Raw genomic sequence first — 14,959 nt, forward strand, 5'->3', positions numbered from 1 at the left:
TGGCTTCTTTCTTTGACACTTTTTTCTGCACTGCTGTGGCTCAGTTGACCACCTGCTAGCATCACAGCTTCCACACGCTTTGGAGACTGGCTGTCATTTCCAGCGCATTGTATGAAGAAAATATGGTAATGCTGTACCCCTCCAAGTTTGTTCTCCCTTCCCAGTCTTTATAAGGGCTTCCCCTGTGACCCCATAAATGCTGAGATATTTGATGGGTTGGAACATTTGGATTAGCCCTAATTTCATCAGTGTCTCACTCCAGGTATGTTTGGATGGTGGCAGTGGTACTTACACTTTAAATTACAAGGTGACACTCCAGGACGCAGCCCCATTACCTTTTTGGACCCAGCCCCCTGCCAGTCCCCTCCTGGAGTCCCTCTGTCTGTCTCTATAGCCAATCAAGCCACAGCAATTTCTGAATGCCAGGTATATGCTTGTGTTTAAAAGCTATGCAACTGGAGAATCCAGCAAGGTCATCAATAGTCAGTATGAATCTCCTGGCATGCTAATTGGCTCCCACCATCTATTGTTGTGGAGAGGAGAGAGACACTAGGAAAGAGAGAATCAACAGTAGTTAAGAGAGGGACATTTACTGAGAACAGGAGGGACAGCCAAGCCTGATTTGAGAGGGGGATTGCATCAGAATCTTACTACAACAAAGGGCTTTCAAACAATCCCACACAGACCCATAGCAGCCAACATGGAGGATAGGTGAAGACAGTGACACGGGGGGGGGAGGGAGGATGGGGCTAAGAGTGAGGCAAAGCAGAGTTTTCTCACAGAGAAGGGGGACAAAGGAAGGAAGGCTGAAAGAAGGAAGGCTGCTTGTAAAATACATTACTTGTAAAGCATTTTTTTCTCCCTCCGTGGTGCTTTTTGCAGATTGTCTGGGAGAAAGTGGAGGGTGGGGGGAGAGAGACAAAGGGCTGAGAAGAGTGGGGGTATTTTACAGACATCACTGCATGAGACAGAACTCCTTCTCACAGGTGATCTACAAAAAGCATGTTTCTTTCCCTTTTAAAACACAGACAGACTCATACTTTTTAGCCCTTTGCTCTTTCCGTCTTCTCCCACACTCCATGAGGCTCTCTCTCCCCCTCTACTTTCTCACAATCTGCAAAAAGCACAATTGAGGGGAAAAGAACTGCTTTACAAGCAATTTCCCTTGTATTTTACAGGCAGCCTTCCTTCTCCCTTGCTTCAGCCTTCCTTTGCCCCTTCTTTGTGGGGAAATGCTACCTCACCTCACTCTCAACCCACTCTTCTTAGTCCTCTTTCTCTCTCTCCCCGTGCACCGTCCATTTTGGCTGCAGTGAGTCTGTGCAAGAAGAAGGAAACATTTGTCAAGCAATGCCCCTTGTATTTTACAGGCATCATGTGCGAGAGAGAAGTCCTTCTCTCAGCTGATAGACAAAACTCAGGGGGAAGAAATCTGCGTTTTGCAGATCAGCTGTGAGAGGGACCTTTCTTGCAGGCAGCAATGTCTGTAAAATACCACCTTCTTTGTCCCCACCCCTCATGCAGAAGAGAGAAACAACCACTTTGCTAGCTCTGCGTTTGGTGCTTTGGGGAGTGCCAAGCACAGGGCTAGCAACGCCCCATGTGCAGCAATTTCTAAGCACCTGATTGCCAGCAGGATGTTGTGGCTTGGGAACCCCCTGCAAGGGGTTTTGATAAGTGGGTTGGATAATAATGTCATGTGATTGACAGGTGGGTGCCCCAGTCACATGTCAAATTTAGCCTGTGAGGCCGATCCTGGTGACTTATGAGGGGACCCTGGACTTCTAAATTTGCTACTACAATACTGTCTCACTCACAGTGGAATGTATGAACTACCTTCTTTGAAAAGTTATTGCATTTGAGATTTTATTTATTTATTTATTGCACTTGTATACCGCCCCATAGCCAAAGCTCTCTGGGTGGTTTATGGCAATCAAAAACATTAAAACAAATACACAATTTAAAAAACATATTTTAAAAACAATTTAAAACACAATTTTAAAATTCAAAACAATATAAAAACAATTTAAAAACACATGCTAAAATGCCTGGGAGAAGAGGAAAGTCTTGACCTGGTGCCGAAAACATAACAGTGTTGGCGGCTGGTGCACCTCGCCAGGGAGATCATTCCATAATTTGGGGGCCACCACTGAGAAGGCCCTCTCCCTTGTTTCCACCCTCTGAGCTTCCCTTGGAGTAGGCACCCAGAGGAGGGCCTTTGATCTTGAACGTAGTGTACGGGTGGGTTCGTATCGGGAGAGGCGTTCCATCAGGTATTGTGGTCCCAAGCCTTGTAAGGCTTTATAGGTCAAAACCAGCACCTTGAACTGAGCTCGGAAACATACAGGCAGCCAATGCAAGCGGGCCAGAATTGGTTTTATGTGTTCGGACCGTCTGAGAGGAAAGCTCTGTTTGGGATATATGATTTGGGCATTTTGTACTCATGAGTCAACATTTGATTTTGCAGGTGAGTGAGGAACAAGCATGTATTCATCTTACTCCAGATTTACCTACTTGCCTTTTTGTGTGACTGTTTCTCTCTGCTTCAGAAATAGGGTAGCTTTAATTACAATGGCCTGGGGCAGTATGCTGTGAGCTATGTTTATTGTTACAAAGTATTACTAATTAAATCTTGTTTATATGGTGCCTCCCTGTTGTCACTTAGATCCTTTACCAAAATCATACAATAAAATCTAGTTTTTGAAAGTAGGGCGGAAACAGGAAGGAAAAAAGTTACATGAAGAGGAACTAGCACTGAATTCCTTAAGAGTACAAGATATGCCTTTTTTTCAAAGGGGCACTTCCCTATGGTAGTTTAGTGTAGACTCGGTGCTGCTCATGCATGAAAGTTTTGCAAATATCCACATGATGTTGTCTTCATCATAATGTCATCCTATATTATTTTTCTATCTAATAATAATAATAATAATAATAAATTTAATTTCTTCGTCGCCTATCTGGCCAATGGCCACTCTAGGCGACTTACAAAATTATTAAAATACAATTAATAAAATACAGTAATACAATAAAAACAATAGATCTACAACAACAATATTAAAACTGGGTAGGAGGCATTACAATTATATCGATTAACCCTCCCTGGATACCCCGAAGGCCTGCTGAAAAAGCCAGGTCTTTAAGGCTTTCCGAAATACATTTAGGGAAGAGGCATGCCGGAGATCTTGTGGGAGGGAGTTCCAAAGAGTGGGGGCCGCCACTGAGAATGCCCTCTCTCTTGTACCCGCCGATCTGGCTGTTTTTGTTGGCGGGATTGAGAGAAGGCCCTGTGTGGCTGATCTTGTCGGGTGGCATAATTGGTGGCGTTGAAGGCGCTCCGTGAAATAAACTGGGCCGAAACCGTATAGGGATTTAAAGGTCAATACCAACACCTTGAATTGGGCTCGGAAAACAACTGGAAGCCAGTGTAGGTCGAACAACACTGGTGTGATGTGATCTCGGCGGCGACTATTCGTAAGTAGTCGAGCCGCCGCATTTTGTATCAGTTGTAATTTCCGGACCGTTTTCAAGGGTAACCCCACGTAGAGAGCATTACAGTAGTCCAAACGAGAGGTGATCAGGGCGTGTACCACCAGTGGGAGCTGATGAACAGGAAGATAGGGTTGCAGCCTTCGTATGAGGTGTAGTTGGTACCAGGCTGCCCGGCTCACTGCCGAAATCTGAGCCTCCATGGACAGCCTGGAATCAAGCACAACCCCAAGGCTGCGGACCTGGTCCTTTAGGAGTAAACTCACCCCATTGAACTTCAGGTCAATGTCACCCAACCTTCTCTTGTCCCCCACAAGTAGTACCTCGGTTTTATCAGGGTTCAACTTCAGCTTGTTCCTTCCCATCCATCCACTCACGGATTCCAGGCAGTTGGACAAGGTCTCCACAGCCAACTCTGGTGAAGATTTAAACGAGAGATAGAGCTGAGTGTCATCCGCATATTGATGACACTGCAGCCCAAATCTCCTGATGATTGCTCCCAGCGGCTTCATATAGATGTTATATAGCATGGGAGAGAGGATAGAGCCCTGTGGCACACCACAATTGAGAGGCCAAGGGTCTGATACCTCCTCCCCCAACGCTACCTGTTGGTACCTGTCGGAGAGAAAGGAATGGAACCACTGTAATACAGTGCCTCCAATTCTCAATCCCTCCAGGCGAAGCAGAAGGATACTGTGGTCGACAGTATCAAAAGCCACTGAGAGATCGAGGAGGACAAGAAAGGTGGATTCTCCCCTATCTAATGCCCTCCTCAAATCATCAACCAGAGCGACCAAGGCTGTTTCAGGTCCGTGACCAGTCCTGAAACCCGATTGGTATGGATCCAAATAATCCATTTCATCCAAGTGTGCTGACAACTGGTTGGCCACCACTCGCTCAATGACCTTGCCCAGAAATGGTAGATTGGAAATTGGGCAGAAGTTATCTAACACTTGGGGATCCAAGGAGGGCTTCTTTAAGATGGGCTTTACAATTGCCTCCTTGAAGGCTGATGGCATCACACCCTCTTTCAAGGATGCGTTTACCACCGCTTTGATCCCCTCGCCCAATTTCTCTCTGCAGCTCACAAGGAGCCACGAAGGGCAAGGATCAGTAAGAAAAGTGGTTGGCTTCACAGATGAAAGCACCTTGTCCACTTCCTCAGAAGGGAGAAGCCGAAACCGATCCCAATTTACCGGCTTGCAACTGGCCAACTCTGGTTCATCGACTGTGTCCACGGCGTGCGGGATCAAGCTCCGTAAGTGTTCGATTTTATCAGCGAAGTGTTTTGCTAATAGGTCACAGGAGGCCTTTGACTGTTCCAAGGGTTCCTGAGCAACTGGACTGACCAGGCTTCGGACCACCTGGAACAGCCTCCTGGGACAACACTCCGCAGACGCAATAGAGGCAGCAAAGAAAGCCTTCTTTCCTACCTTTATTGCCACTTGGTAGGCAGCTACTGCTGCTCTAACCTGTGTCCGGACATCTTCGGAGCGGGATTTCCACCACCGGCGCTCTAGTCGTCTCACCTCCTGTCTCAAGCTATGCAACCGTGGTGTATACCATGGAGCTAGCTGAGTTCTATTCAGGGGGAGAGGACGTTTCGGAGCCACCTGGTCTAATGCCCTGGTGATCCCCACATTCCACTCCTTCACCAGGGTTTCGACCGGGCGACCTTCAGCAGGTTCCAATTCCCCAAGCACAGTCAGGAATCCATCCGGATCCATCAGGCGTATGGGGCGGACCATTTTAGTAGGTCCTTCACCCCTGCGGAGGGGGCATGGCAACGAGAAGTCCATATTTACCAGGTAGTGGTCTGACCATGACACAGGAGTGGCATGAATCACTCCCAACTTCAGACCACTTCTCTCCTCTCCCAGGACAAATACTAGGTCGAGAGCATGACCGGCTACATGGGTGGGCCCAGTATTACTTAGGTACAGTTCCCAGGAAGCCATGGTTTCCAGGAAATCCCGAGGGGCTCCTATGAGAGCAGCCTCGGCATGCACGTTAAAGTCACCCAGCACTACCAGCTCTGGGGACAATGCCCGTACAGCCGAGACCACCTCTAGCACCTCGGCCAGGGAATCTGCCATGCAGCGGGGTGGGCGGTACACCAGCAAGATCCCTAAACTGCCCTTCAGGCCTAACCTCCAGTACATGCAATCAACAATTTGAGTCCTATGGAGGGGAGGTCTGGCAAAAACCAAGGACTCTCGATAGATGACTGCCACACCCCCTCCCTGCCTTCCCACCCTCGGCTGCTGTGCATAACGGAAACCTGGCGGACACATGGCCTCAAGAATTGGAGCAGAGGCTTCGTCCAGCCAAGTCTCCGTAATACATGCCAGGTCTGCACGCCCATCCAAGATCATATCATGGATGAGCGAGGTTTTCTGAGCCACAGACCTGGCATTACATAACAGCAGTCGAAGGTCGGTAGGAACCTTGCGTCCCCCAGTTTCCGTCTGGTTCTGAGCAGACCCGGAACATGGGATAGATATAATGCATCTGTCCCGTGTTCCCCTATTCCGGCGTGGTCTGCTAGCAGCACCCTTCCAGCGCCTGCCGCCCACACTTCCTATAACTTGGCCCCCCACCTCCCACTCCGGCTTGCACATGCCTCTATCCCTATCTGCTTCTCAGCAGGCCACCCATCCTAATAAAATTAGTCCGGAGACCTGCCTCCATACCCTGTAGCAGCAGTATTACTAATTTAAATTGAATTAATTAAACCAATAATTAATTAATTAAACTAATTAAATTAAATTAAATTAAATTAAATTAAATTAACTAAGTCAATACAAATCAATCCAATTCACATTCATACACATTCACACATTCATACAGCTATACATCCATACATCCATACATACACCAATTTAAAACAGAAACCGGGTTGTGATAGCCGGCCAGAATGGTAGTCGCAGCCGGCCACAGTAACAGGTCTGTAGAATACTTGGTCCGGGTCACGGCAATAAGGTCCTAGCCCACATGGGCGGACAAATAACGGCAGCGACGACAGCACGATGGCGATGTAGACAGCATCCCAACCAGCAATGCACCCCGCGATGAGGACGACCCACAGCAGCAACGATGACGCCAAGCAACAGGCAAGCAGCACGACGACAGCAACACAGGGCCGTAACGTCCCGATGCCCCAGCAGTGGCCAGCCCGCAACGGCAGCCACAGCGCGCAAGCAGGAAGTCCAAACAAGTCCAAACAAGCAGACAGGCAGGGTGCAGCAGGGTGCAGCCGCGGCAAAAGAGAAATAACAGGCCCCGGGGGCAGCACAACCCCCAACAGCAGCAAGCAAGCAGGGGCCGCGGCAACACAGGATGACGTAAGTCACACGCGACGACAACGGCATCCCGACCACCGCAGCAGCGACAGAGGGGCAGCGAGCCACAGCAGAGAACGCAGCCATAGGCCGCAGCAAAACCCCGGGCCACAGCAACCGCAACGCCGAAGGAGCCAGCCCATGCCGAGATGGAAGCAGAACTGCAGGACTGCAACGGCAACGAGAAAGCACCGGCCGCGACAAGGAACATCAGCCGCAGCAACCTGCTCATCTGCCAATGTAATATGTGCCATCATCTGCCAGGCATGTTCTGCTACTTTCTACAAAGGAAAAACAGCCAGTCTATTGCTCCGCTGCTTCATTACCTCCTCTTTTCCTTTTCCTCCTCCTGTACCTCTCACCTGCCAATTCCCCCTCCTCATGGCTCTAGCAGCTCAGTTTACTTTCAGTTATAGAGTCCATCTGGATTTACTGTTTCTGGAGAAAATCCTGTAAGTAAAAAACAAACAAACAAAACAACAGCAGAAACAGTAAATCCAGATTAAATGGTGGGGAGGAAATGGATGGCATTTTGATAAGGATAATGTTCTGTGGATGCTACACAAAACTTGCGTGCATGTGCAGCACTGGGTTCCCAATAAATTGTCATGTGGAAGCACCCAATATGTCTTCTTGAAAACTGGGGAGAGAGAACAAGGGTCTGATTCAGATGTTACTAGGAGCCAAAGAAAGCAAAATTAGTAGAGTGTAGGAATCTGCTTGCTCCTGGATTCATCTTTGTCACTAGAGGCTCAGGTATCCTCTGTGGCTAGGAGTGTATTTTACCTGCTTTGTCTGGTTCGTCACCTATGGCTGTTCCTGGACAGGGATAGCCTGACCTGTAATCCATGTGTTGGTAACACTGGGGTTGGATTACTGCCCTTGGTCCTGGTTTGAAAGCTCCAGCTGGTGCAAAATGGGGCAGCCAGACTACTGATGGGAGCACATGGCCAACAACATGTGACACCACTCTTAAAACATCTGCACTGGCTGCCCATCCACTACTAACCCAGGTTCAAGGTCTTTGTATTAATTTACAAAGCCCTGAACAATTTAGGTTCAGGGTATCTTATGGACTGCCTGAACCCTTGTATTCCAGCTTGATCACTGAGATCATCTGCAGGAACTGTTCTGATCATCCCCTGAATTGGCAACAAAATGTGCACAACCCAGATACATTCCATCAAGCTCCAGCCACTGGTGTGAATGACAAGAGGCAGAATAGTAATGGATATTATGACGGGGGGAAAGGGAGTGTGTGGATACTCATACACAGGAAAATTGGATCTGGACAGCTTGTTTGTGAGATAGCAGACCTGTCTGGAAACACTGTAACAGAAAGATTTGAGAATTAAAATGTTTTGCCATAGTGCTGTCACTATGCAAATCCTATATTCTCACACCTGAGGACAGGAGGAGGAAAATATACTACTCAGAAAAACACAATATAGAGCAAAAACAGCAGACATGCCCTTGGTGTTTATAGCAACACTGCCAGTGTCTGCCAGTCGCAGAGCTTGGAAAAGTTACTTTTTTGAACTACAGCTCCCATCAGCCCCAGCTAGCATGGCCACTGGGTTGGGCTGATGGGAGTTGTAGTTCAAAAAAGTAACTTTTCCAATCTCTGGTTCGTAGACCATTTTGATGACAACACCCTTGTAGCACTCAGATATGGAGGGAGCCTATGCAGTGATGGCGATGGGAACACACATATGCTGGGCATCTTTCTGCCCCACTCTATTCATAACACACAAAATGATACTACAGCACCTCACACTCCATAAGCAACAATGACCCAGCTTCTGTGAGTCTCAACAAATCCCTGCAGGCAGTGGTTTATTTATTTATTTATTTATTTATTTTATTAAATTTTTATACCGCCCCATAGCCGAAGCTCTCTGGGCGGTTCACAACATCAAAATATCAACATACAATTTAAAACCACACATTAATCAATTTAAAACATAACTCATTAATTTCCAAATAGACCTATACTAAACTAAAATACTAAAATACTAAAAATACTAAAATACTAAATGCTACAATACTAAAATGCTAAAATGCTAGAATGCCTGGGAGAAGAGGTAGGTCTTAACCTGGCACCGAAAAGACAACAATGTTGGCGCCAGGCGTACCTCATCAGGGAGATTGTTCCATAATTCGGGGGCCACCACTGAGAAGGCCCTTTTTCTTGTTACCATCCTCCGGGCTTCCCTCTGCGTAGGCACCCGGAGAAGGGCCTTCGATGTTGAGCGCAGTGTACGGGTAGGTTCATATCGGGAGAGGCGTTCCATCAAGTATCATCGTCCCAAGCTGTGTAAGGCTTTATAGGTTAAAACCAGCACCTTGAATCGAGCCCGGAAACATATAGGCAGCCAATGCAAGCGGGCCAGAACCGGTGTTATATGTTCGGACCGCCTGGTCCGTGTTAACAATCTGGCTGCTGCATTTTGCACAAGCTGCAGTTTCCGAACCGTCTTCAAAGGCAGCCCCACGTAGAGCGCATTGCAGTAATCTAGTCTAGAGGTTACCAGAGCGTGGACAACTGAAGCAAGGTCGTCCCTGTCCAGATAGGGGCATAGCTGGGCCACCAACCGAAGTTGGTAGAAAGCACTCCGTGCCACCGAGGCTACTTGAGCCTCAAGTGACAGGGATGGTTCTAAAAGTACTCCCAAGCTATGAACCTGTTCCTTCAGGGGGAGTGCAACCCCATCCAGGACAGGTTGAGCATCCACCATCTGGTCAGAAGAACCACCCACTAACAGCATCTCAGTCTTGTCTGGATTGAGCCTCAGTTTGTTAGCTCTCATCCAGTCCATTGTCGCAGCCAGGCATCGGTTCAGCACATTGACAGCCTCACCTGAAAAAGATGAAAAGGAGAAGTAGAGCTGCGTGTCATCAGCATACTGGTGGCAACGCACTCCAAAACTCCTGATGACCGCACCCAGCGGCTTCATGTAGATGTTAAAGAGCATGGGGGACAGAACTGACCCCTGTGGAACTCCATACTGGAGGGTCCAGGGTATCAAGCAATGCTCCCCAAGCACTACCTTCTGGAGACGACTCGCCAAGTAGGAGGAAAACCACTGCCACGCAGTACCTCCAACTCCCAGCTCAGCGAGCCTCCCCAGGAGGATACCATGGTCGATGGTATCAAAAGCCGCTGAGAGATCAAGGAGAATCAACAGAGTTACACTCCCCCTGTCTCTCTCCCGACAAAGGTCATCGTACAGGGCGACCAAGGCTGTCTCCGTGCCAAAACCAGGCCTGAAACCCGATTGAAATGGATCCAGATAATCAGTTTCATCCAAGAGTGTCTGGAGCTGGTCCGCAACCACTCGTTCTAGGACCTTGCCCAGAAATGGAACATTTGCTACCAGCCTATAGTTATTAACAATTTCTGGGTCCAGGGAAGATTTCTTCAGAAGCGGTCTCACTACCGCCTCTTTCAGGCAGTTAGGGACCACTCCCTCTCGCAATGAGGTGTTAATCACTTCCCTGGCCCAGCCGGCAGTTCCATCCCTGCTAGCTTTTATTAGCCAAGAGGGGCAAGGATCCAACACAGAAGTGGTTGCACGCACCTGTCCAAGCACCTTGTCAACGTCCTCAAGCTGCACCAACTGAAACTCATCCAAAAAATCAGGACAAGGCTGTGTTCTGGAGACCTCATATGATTCAACTGCTGTAATATTGGAGTCCAAGTCCTGGCGGATGCAAAAGATTTTATCTTGGAAGTGCCTAGCAAATTCATTACAGCAAGCCTTAGTTGGTTCTACCATGTCCCTAGGGCCAGAATGTAATAGCCCTCGGACAATTTTAAAGAGCTCCGCTGGGCGGCAGATAGATGCTTCCTTTGCACACTACTTACCAGTACCATTTTTGATCACACCACACAAAGGAAGGGAGGGAGGCAGACTCAACACAGCACCCAAATGGCTTGCTTGATAGGAGGTTTTCTTAAAAGACAAACATATTTTGAACTGGAATTTGAAGTCTACTGAGAAAGGGAAAGAGTTTTTTGTTAAGCAGGGAAAGAGACCAATCAGGGCAAGCAACAAGTCACAACCACAACAACAATCTAAAGGAGCAGTTGAGAGAGCAGGGAGAAGGAACCACTTCTCCATTGTCCTCCTGACACACTACTGTAAAGAGCTTTGCACAAAGACAACAGAGACACAGGGAAAGGGGAAAAAAACAACCTTCATCCTCTCTACTGCTACCATCCACACATGCCAGTAAGTAAAAGGAAGGAGGGGAGGGAGTCCCTTTTCATTTTCTGAGCCCTCTGTCTTGGCTCTAGAAATGAACTAACGTGTATCTGACTTTTTGAGAAAGAAATTAGTTCATTTCCAGGTCACTCCAGAGCGGGCTAAGGGACATTCACCCATCTGTATTGCAATTACTTGACAATAGTAACCTGCTGTAAAATGCTGTTTAAATGTTCATGAGTTTGGGGAAATGTTTCAGTCAGCATTATATTTTTAAGGAGACACCAAAATAAAATCCAGGAATTCTTGAGTATACTTCTGTGGAATAACCAAGACATCTACGTAATGGGGAAAAATTGCCAACTGGGCACATGGTTGAATCAGACAGAAGGGCCCTTGGAGGTCATCTCTAGTCCAACACCCTGTTCCACAATGATATCAAGTATGAAGACGGTTCGGAAGCTACAGCTAGTGCAAAATGCCGCAGCCAGACTGCTAACAAGAACTAAGCGGTCTGAGCATATAACACCTGTGCTGGCTCGCCTGCACTGGCTTCCAATACGCTTCCGGGCCAGATTCAAAGTGTTGGTGTTAACCTATAAAGCCTTATACGGCACGGGACCACGATATCTGTCAGAACGCCTCTCCCGATACGAACCGGCTCATACACTACGGTCTACTACGAAGGCCCTCCTCCGGGTCCCGACGCATAGGGAGGCCTGGAGGGTGGTGACGAGATCTAGGGCCTTCTCAGTGGCGGCTCCCGAATTGTGGAACAGTCTCCCCGAGGAGGTACGCTTGGCGCCGACACTCATCTTTTCGGCGCCAAGTTAAAACCTTTCTCTTCTCTGAGGCATTTTAATCTTAGTTAAATGTTTGTAACTTGGTTTTAGATTGTGTAGTTTTTATATGATTGTTGTATCAGATTCTGTAATTTTATTGTATTTTATGTTAACCGCCCAGAGAGCTATTGCTAGTCGGGCGGTATATAAGTTTAAGAAATAAATAAAATAAATAAATAAATGATGTCTCTAAGTTCCGAAATCTTTGCCTCACAAATGCCTGTGTAACAAGTTAGAACCATTTGAGGTATAAATAACTCCACATAAAATCAAATCTGAGTAAATATAATTTTACTATGATACTGCATTCTTTTTTGGGATAAGAATTATGAATAGTGTTGGAAATAGGTTAGACTGCAATCCAAAGATTAGCCGTATTATTGTATTCACCTGCCTCCTTCTTCAGAGAGATTTGCTGAATAGCTAGAATAAATTTATTTAATTTCTAGTACTACAGATCTAACAGTGATATTGTACCATTTACATTTTCTGAACGTGAAAATGAGTGTGATCATAATTCATAATTATTTAGCATGCTGTCAGATACTGTTTGCTAACAATGTACTTTTAAAAAATTCAATAGCGTAAGACAGGAGTGGGGAACCTCAGGCACAGCAGCCAAATGTGGCCCTCCAGGCCTCTCTGTCTGGTCCTTGGAATTTTCCTCAGGCCACACCCCCTCTCCTCAGGCCATGCTCCTTACTGGCCTTGCAGTCACCCGATTGTTTTTGCCTGACTTGAATGCGTCCTTGAACTCTGATAACGTCTCTTGCTTGCCTGGATGTAGGATAGATGAATGCAAAGTATATGCAGAAAGTAGCCTACTGTACAAAGGAAAGAGTCATACCTGTTGTTTCATCCACTTTTGCCTCTGGCCTCGCTCACCACTGTCGTATGGCCTCTTGAAGGTTGCCCAGAAATTAATGTGGCCCTCAGGCTGATAGGTTCCCCACTCCTGGCATAAGATTATTAAAACTATTGAAAATACCTGTTAATAAATATACCTGTCAATATATTTTCCTGTTTGTTTTAGGGAAGCAACGTTATGGAGGATCAGGATCTTTTAGAAATTGGAATACTTAATTCTGGACACAGGCAAAGAATTTTACAGGCCATTCAGCTCCTTCCAAAGGTACCCTTTTGTTTTTTACTATCTAAATTCCAACATCATAAGGAAGAGGATTTCATTTAAAAAAATAAAACATCATTCTTAAGTAGAAATGTTGTACTCCTGGGCCTTGCTATTTACCAACATAAATTTTAGTCCTTTTCACCTGTGCAATATACTGATTCATGTTGGTGCCTTTTTATCAACATTCCATACATATGGAGAAACAGCAGCAACATATAAATCTCGTGGGGGGGGATGCATTCATAAAAGCCCAACTGCCCTTGGGGTCCTTGGGAACAGCTGCAGCACTAGGGGACTGAAGAAGACTTCATATTGAGAGCATTTTTCATTTTCACAAAGTACATGGTACTATTGGAATATGAACCCTGTCCCTGATTCTTAAGGAGCAATCCTAACTCTCAGCTATGAAAGGTTGGAGCTAAGGTTGCCAGGTTAGAAGCATTCCAAACCCTGAGATTTCAGGGGCAGGCCCTAGTGATGTCACAGGGAACTTCCTCCTCTTCACCCCCCCGATGGGATGCAGCCAGTTCTAAAGCTGGGGGGTATAACAATGGGCCCAAAGCTCCTCAGGGAAGCAAAGCTTGAGCCTATTGTCAGAAACCTCCAGCCGACCAGAAACAGGAGACTGGGGTGCCTCACCCGGAAACCTGGGGAGGACCAAAAGAATCAGAGTCTCTGGGGTGAAACCTGGAGACCTGACAATGGAGCAGAACAGAGTGGCAGAGTCACTGCCACATCCAGAATCCTGCCACTCACAACAGCCAGGATAGAAGGTGGGAGGGCAGTATTTTTCTTTAGTTTTACTTTGCCAGCTCCACACTGGTGCAGCAGAGAGACTTGGACTGGAGGCCCCTTCAGCTGCAGAACTGAGTTAGAATTGAATAGCCTAGTTTGGCTTCTCCCCCACCCATTCCACCCCATTTTGATGCCTTACACTGGGCTACTGCTGGCAGGACCACCACTGGCACTAGCCTGTCAGCAGCCAGTGCTGTTGGTGGACACAGCAGGGCTCTGCACAGTAGTGGAAGCCCACCACCTGCCAGCTGAGTTGCTCTTTGCCAAATTTTACTTTTAGTTACTTTTTTGCCAAAGGCTTCTTGGGCTCCCAAGTACAAGGACTCTTGAGGAGGCAGGGACATCAGAGACTGGTTCTGAGGGCAAATCTTCCCCCTAGTCCAAGATATCCTCTGAATCCATAGCTTCTTCCGCTGAGGATGGGAAATCAGAATCCTAGAATATTATATCAGTAATGCCATTAGTACAATCATTCTAACCACTACATTGCACTGGCTCATTTTTTGGGGGGGGGAATTGAGAGCTTGTGCAGAAGTACACCGGGACTTCTAGGACCACTAATATTATTTGAACGTCCCACTCTGCAGCACTGAATGTCCCAGGAAGAGGAGCTCCATTGCAGACACTTTTGGTCGGTATTACGACAAAACTTGTTTTGGGCAGCTGCTACACTGGATTGACTGAGCCCACACAATTTCAGTTTGCCAACCTCAGACAAAAGAACTCTAGAACAGCAGTGGCACTGGTATTTGCATGGGACAAATTCCCTTCCCATTAATGGAGATTGTGGCTCACCTTCCATGAAGTGGGAAAAGGAGTGACTGTTTGGGCAGCAACAGCAGGAGGAGAATGGTATGTTGCTAACATTAAAACATAAGAAGATTCCTGCTGGATCAGGCTAAAAGCCTATCTAGTCCAGCAACCTGTTCTCACAGTGGCCAACCAAATGCCCATGGAAAGCCCACAAGCAGGACCTGAGTGTGACAGTGCTCTACCGACTTGCAATTCCTGGGAACTGGTATTCAGAGGCATACTGCTTCCAACAGTGGAGGAAGAACACAATCATTGTGAGTGTGTAATAGCCACTGATTGCATATCATTCATGATTTGTCTAATCCTCGTTTAAAGCCATCCAGGTTGGTGGCCATCACTACC

General features: G+C 47.0%; 1 protein-coding gene across 1 annotated transcript in view; it reads left to right on the forward strand.

Moving 5' to 3' along the window:
* ANKS1B (ankyrin repeat and sterile alpha motif domain containing 1B) overlaps positions 1 to 14,959 on the forward strand; it is a 573,173-nt gene that overhangs the window by 251,412 nt on the left and 306,802 nt on the right. The window contains exon 9 of the mRNA XM_061582729.1: positions 12,911 to 13,009. Within this exon, the coding sequence (XP_061438713.1) occupies positions 12,911 to 13,009 (99 nt within the window). The remainder of the gene's footprint in view (positions 1 to 12,910; positions 13,010 to 14,959) is intronic.

This window comes from Rhineura floridana, chromosome 8, assembly GCF_030035675.1.
Source record: "Rhineura floridana isolate rRhiFlo1 chromosome 8, rRhiFlo1.hap2, whole genome shotgun sequence".
In the NCBI taxonomy this organism is placed as follows: domain Eukaryota; kingdom Metazoa; phylum Chordata; class Lepidosauria; order Squamata; family Rhineuridae; genus Rhineura; species Rhineura floridana.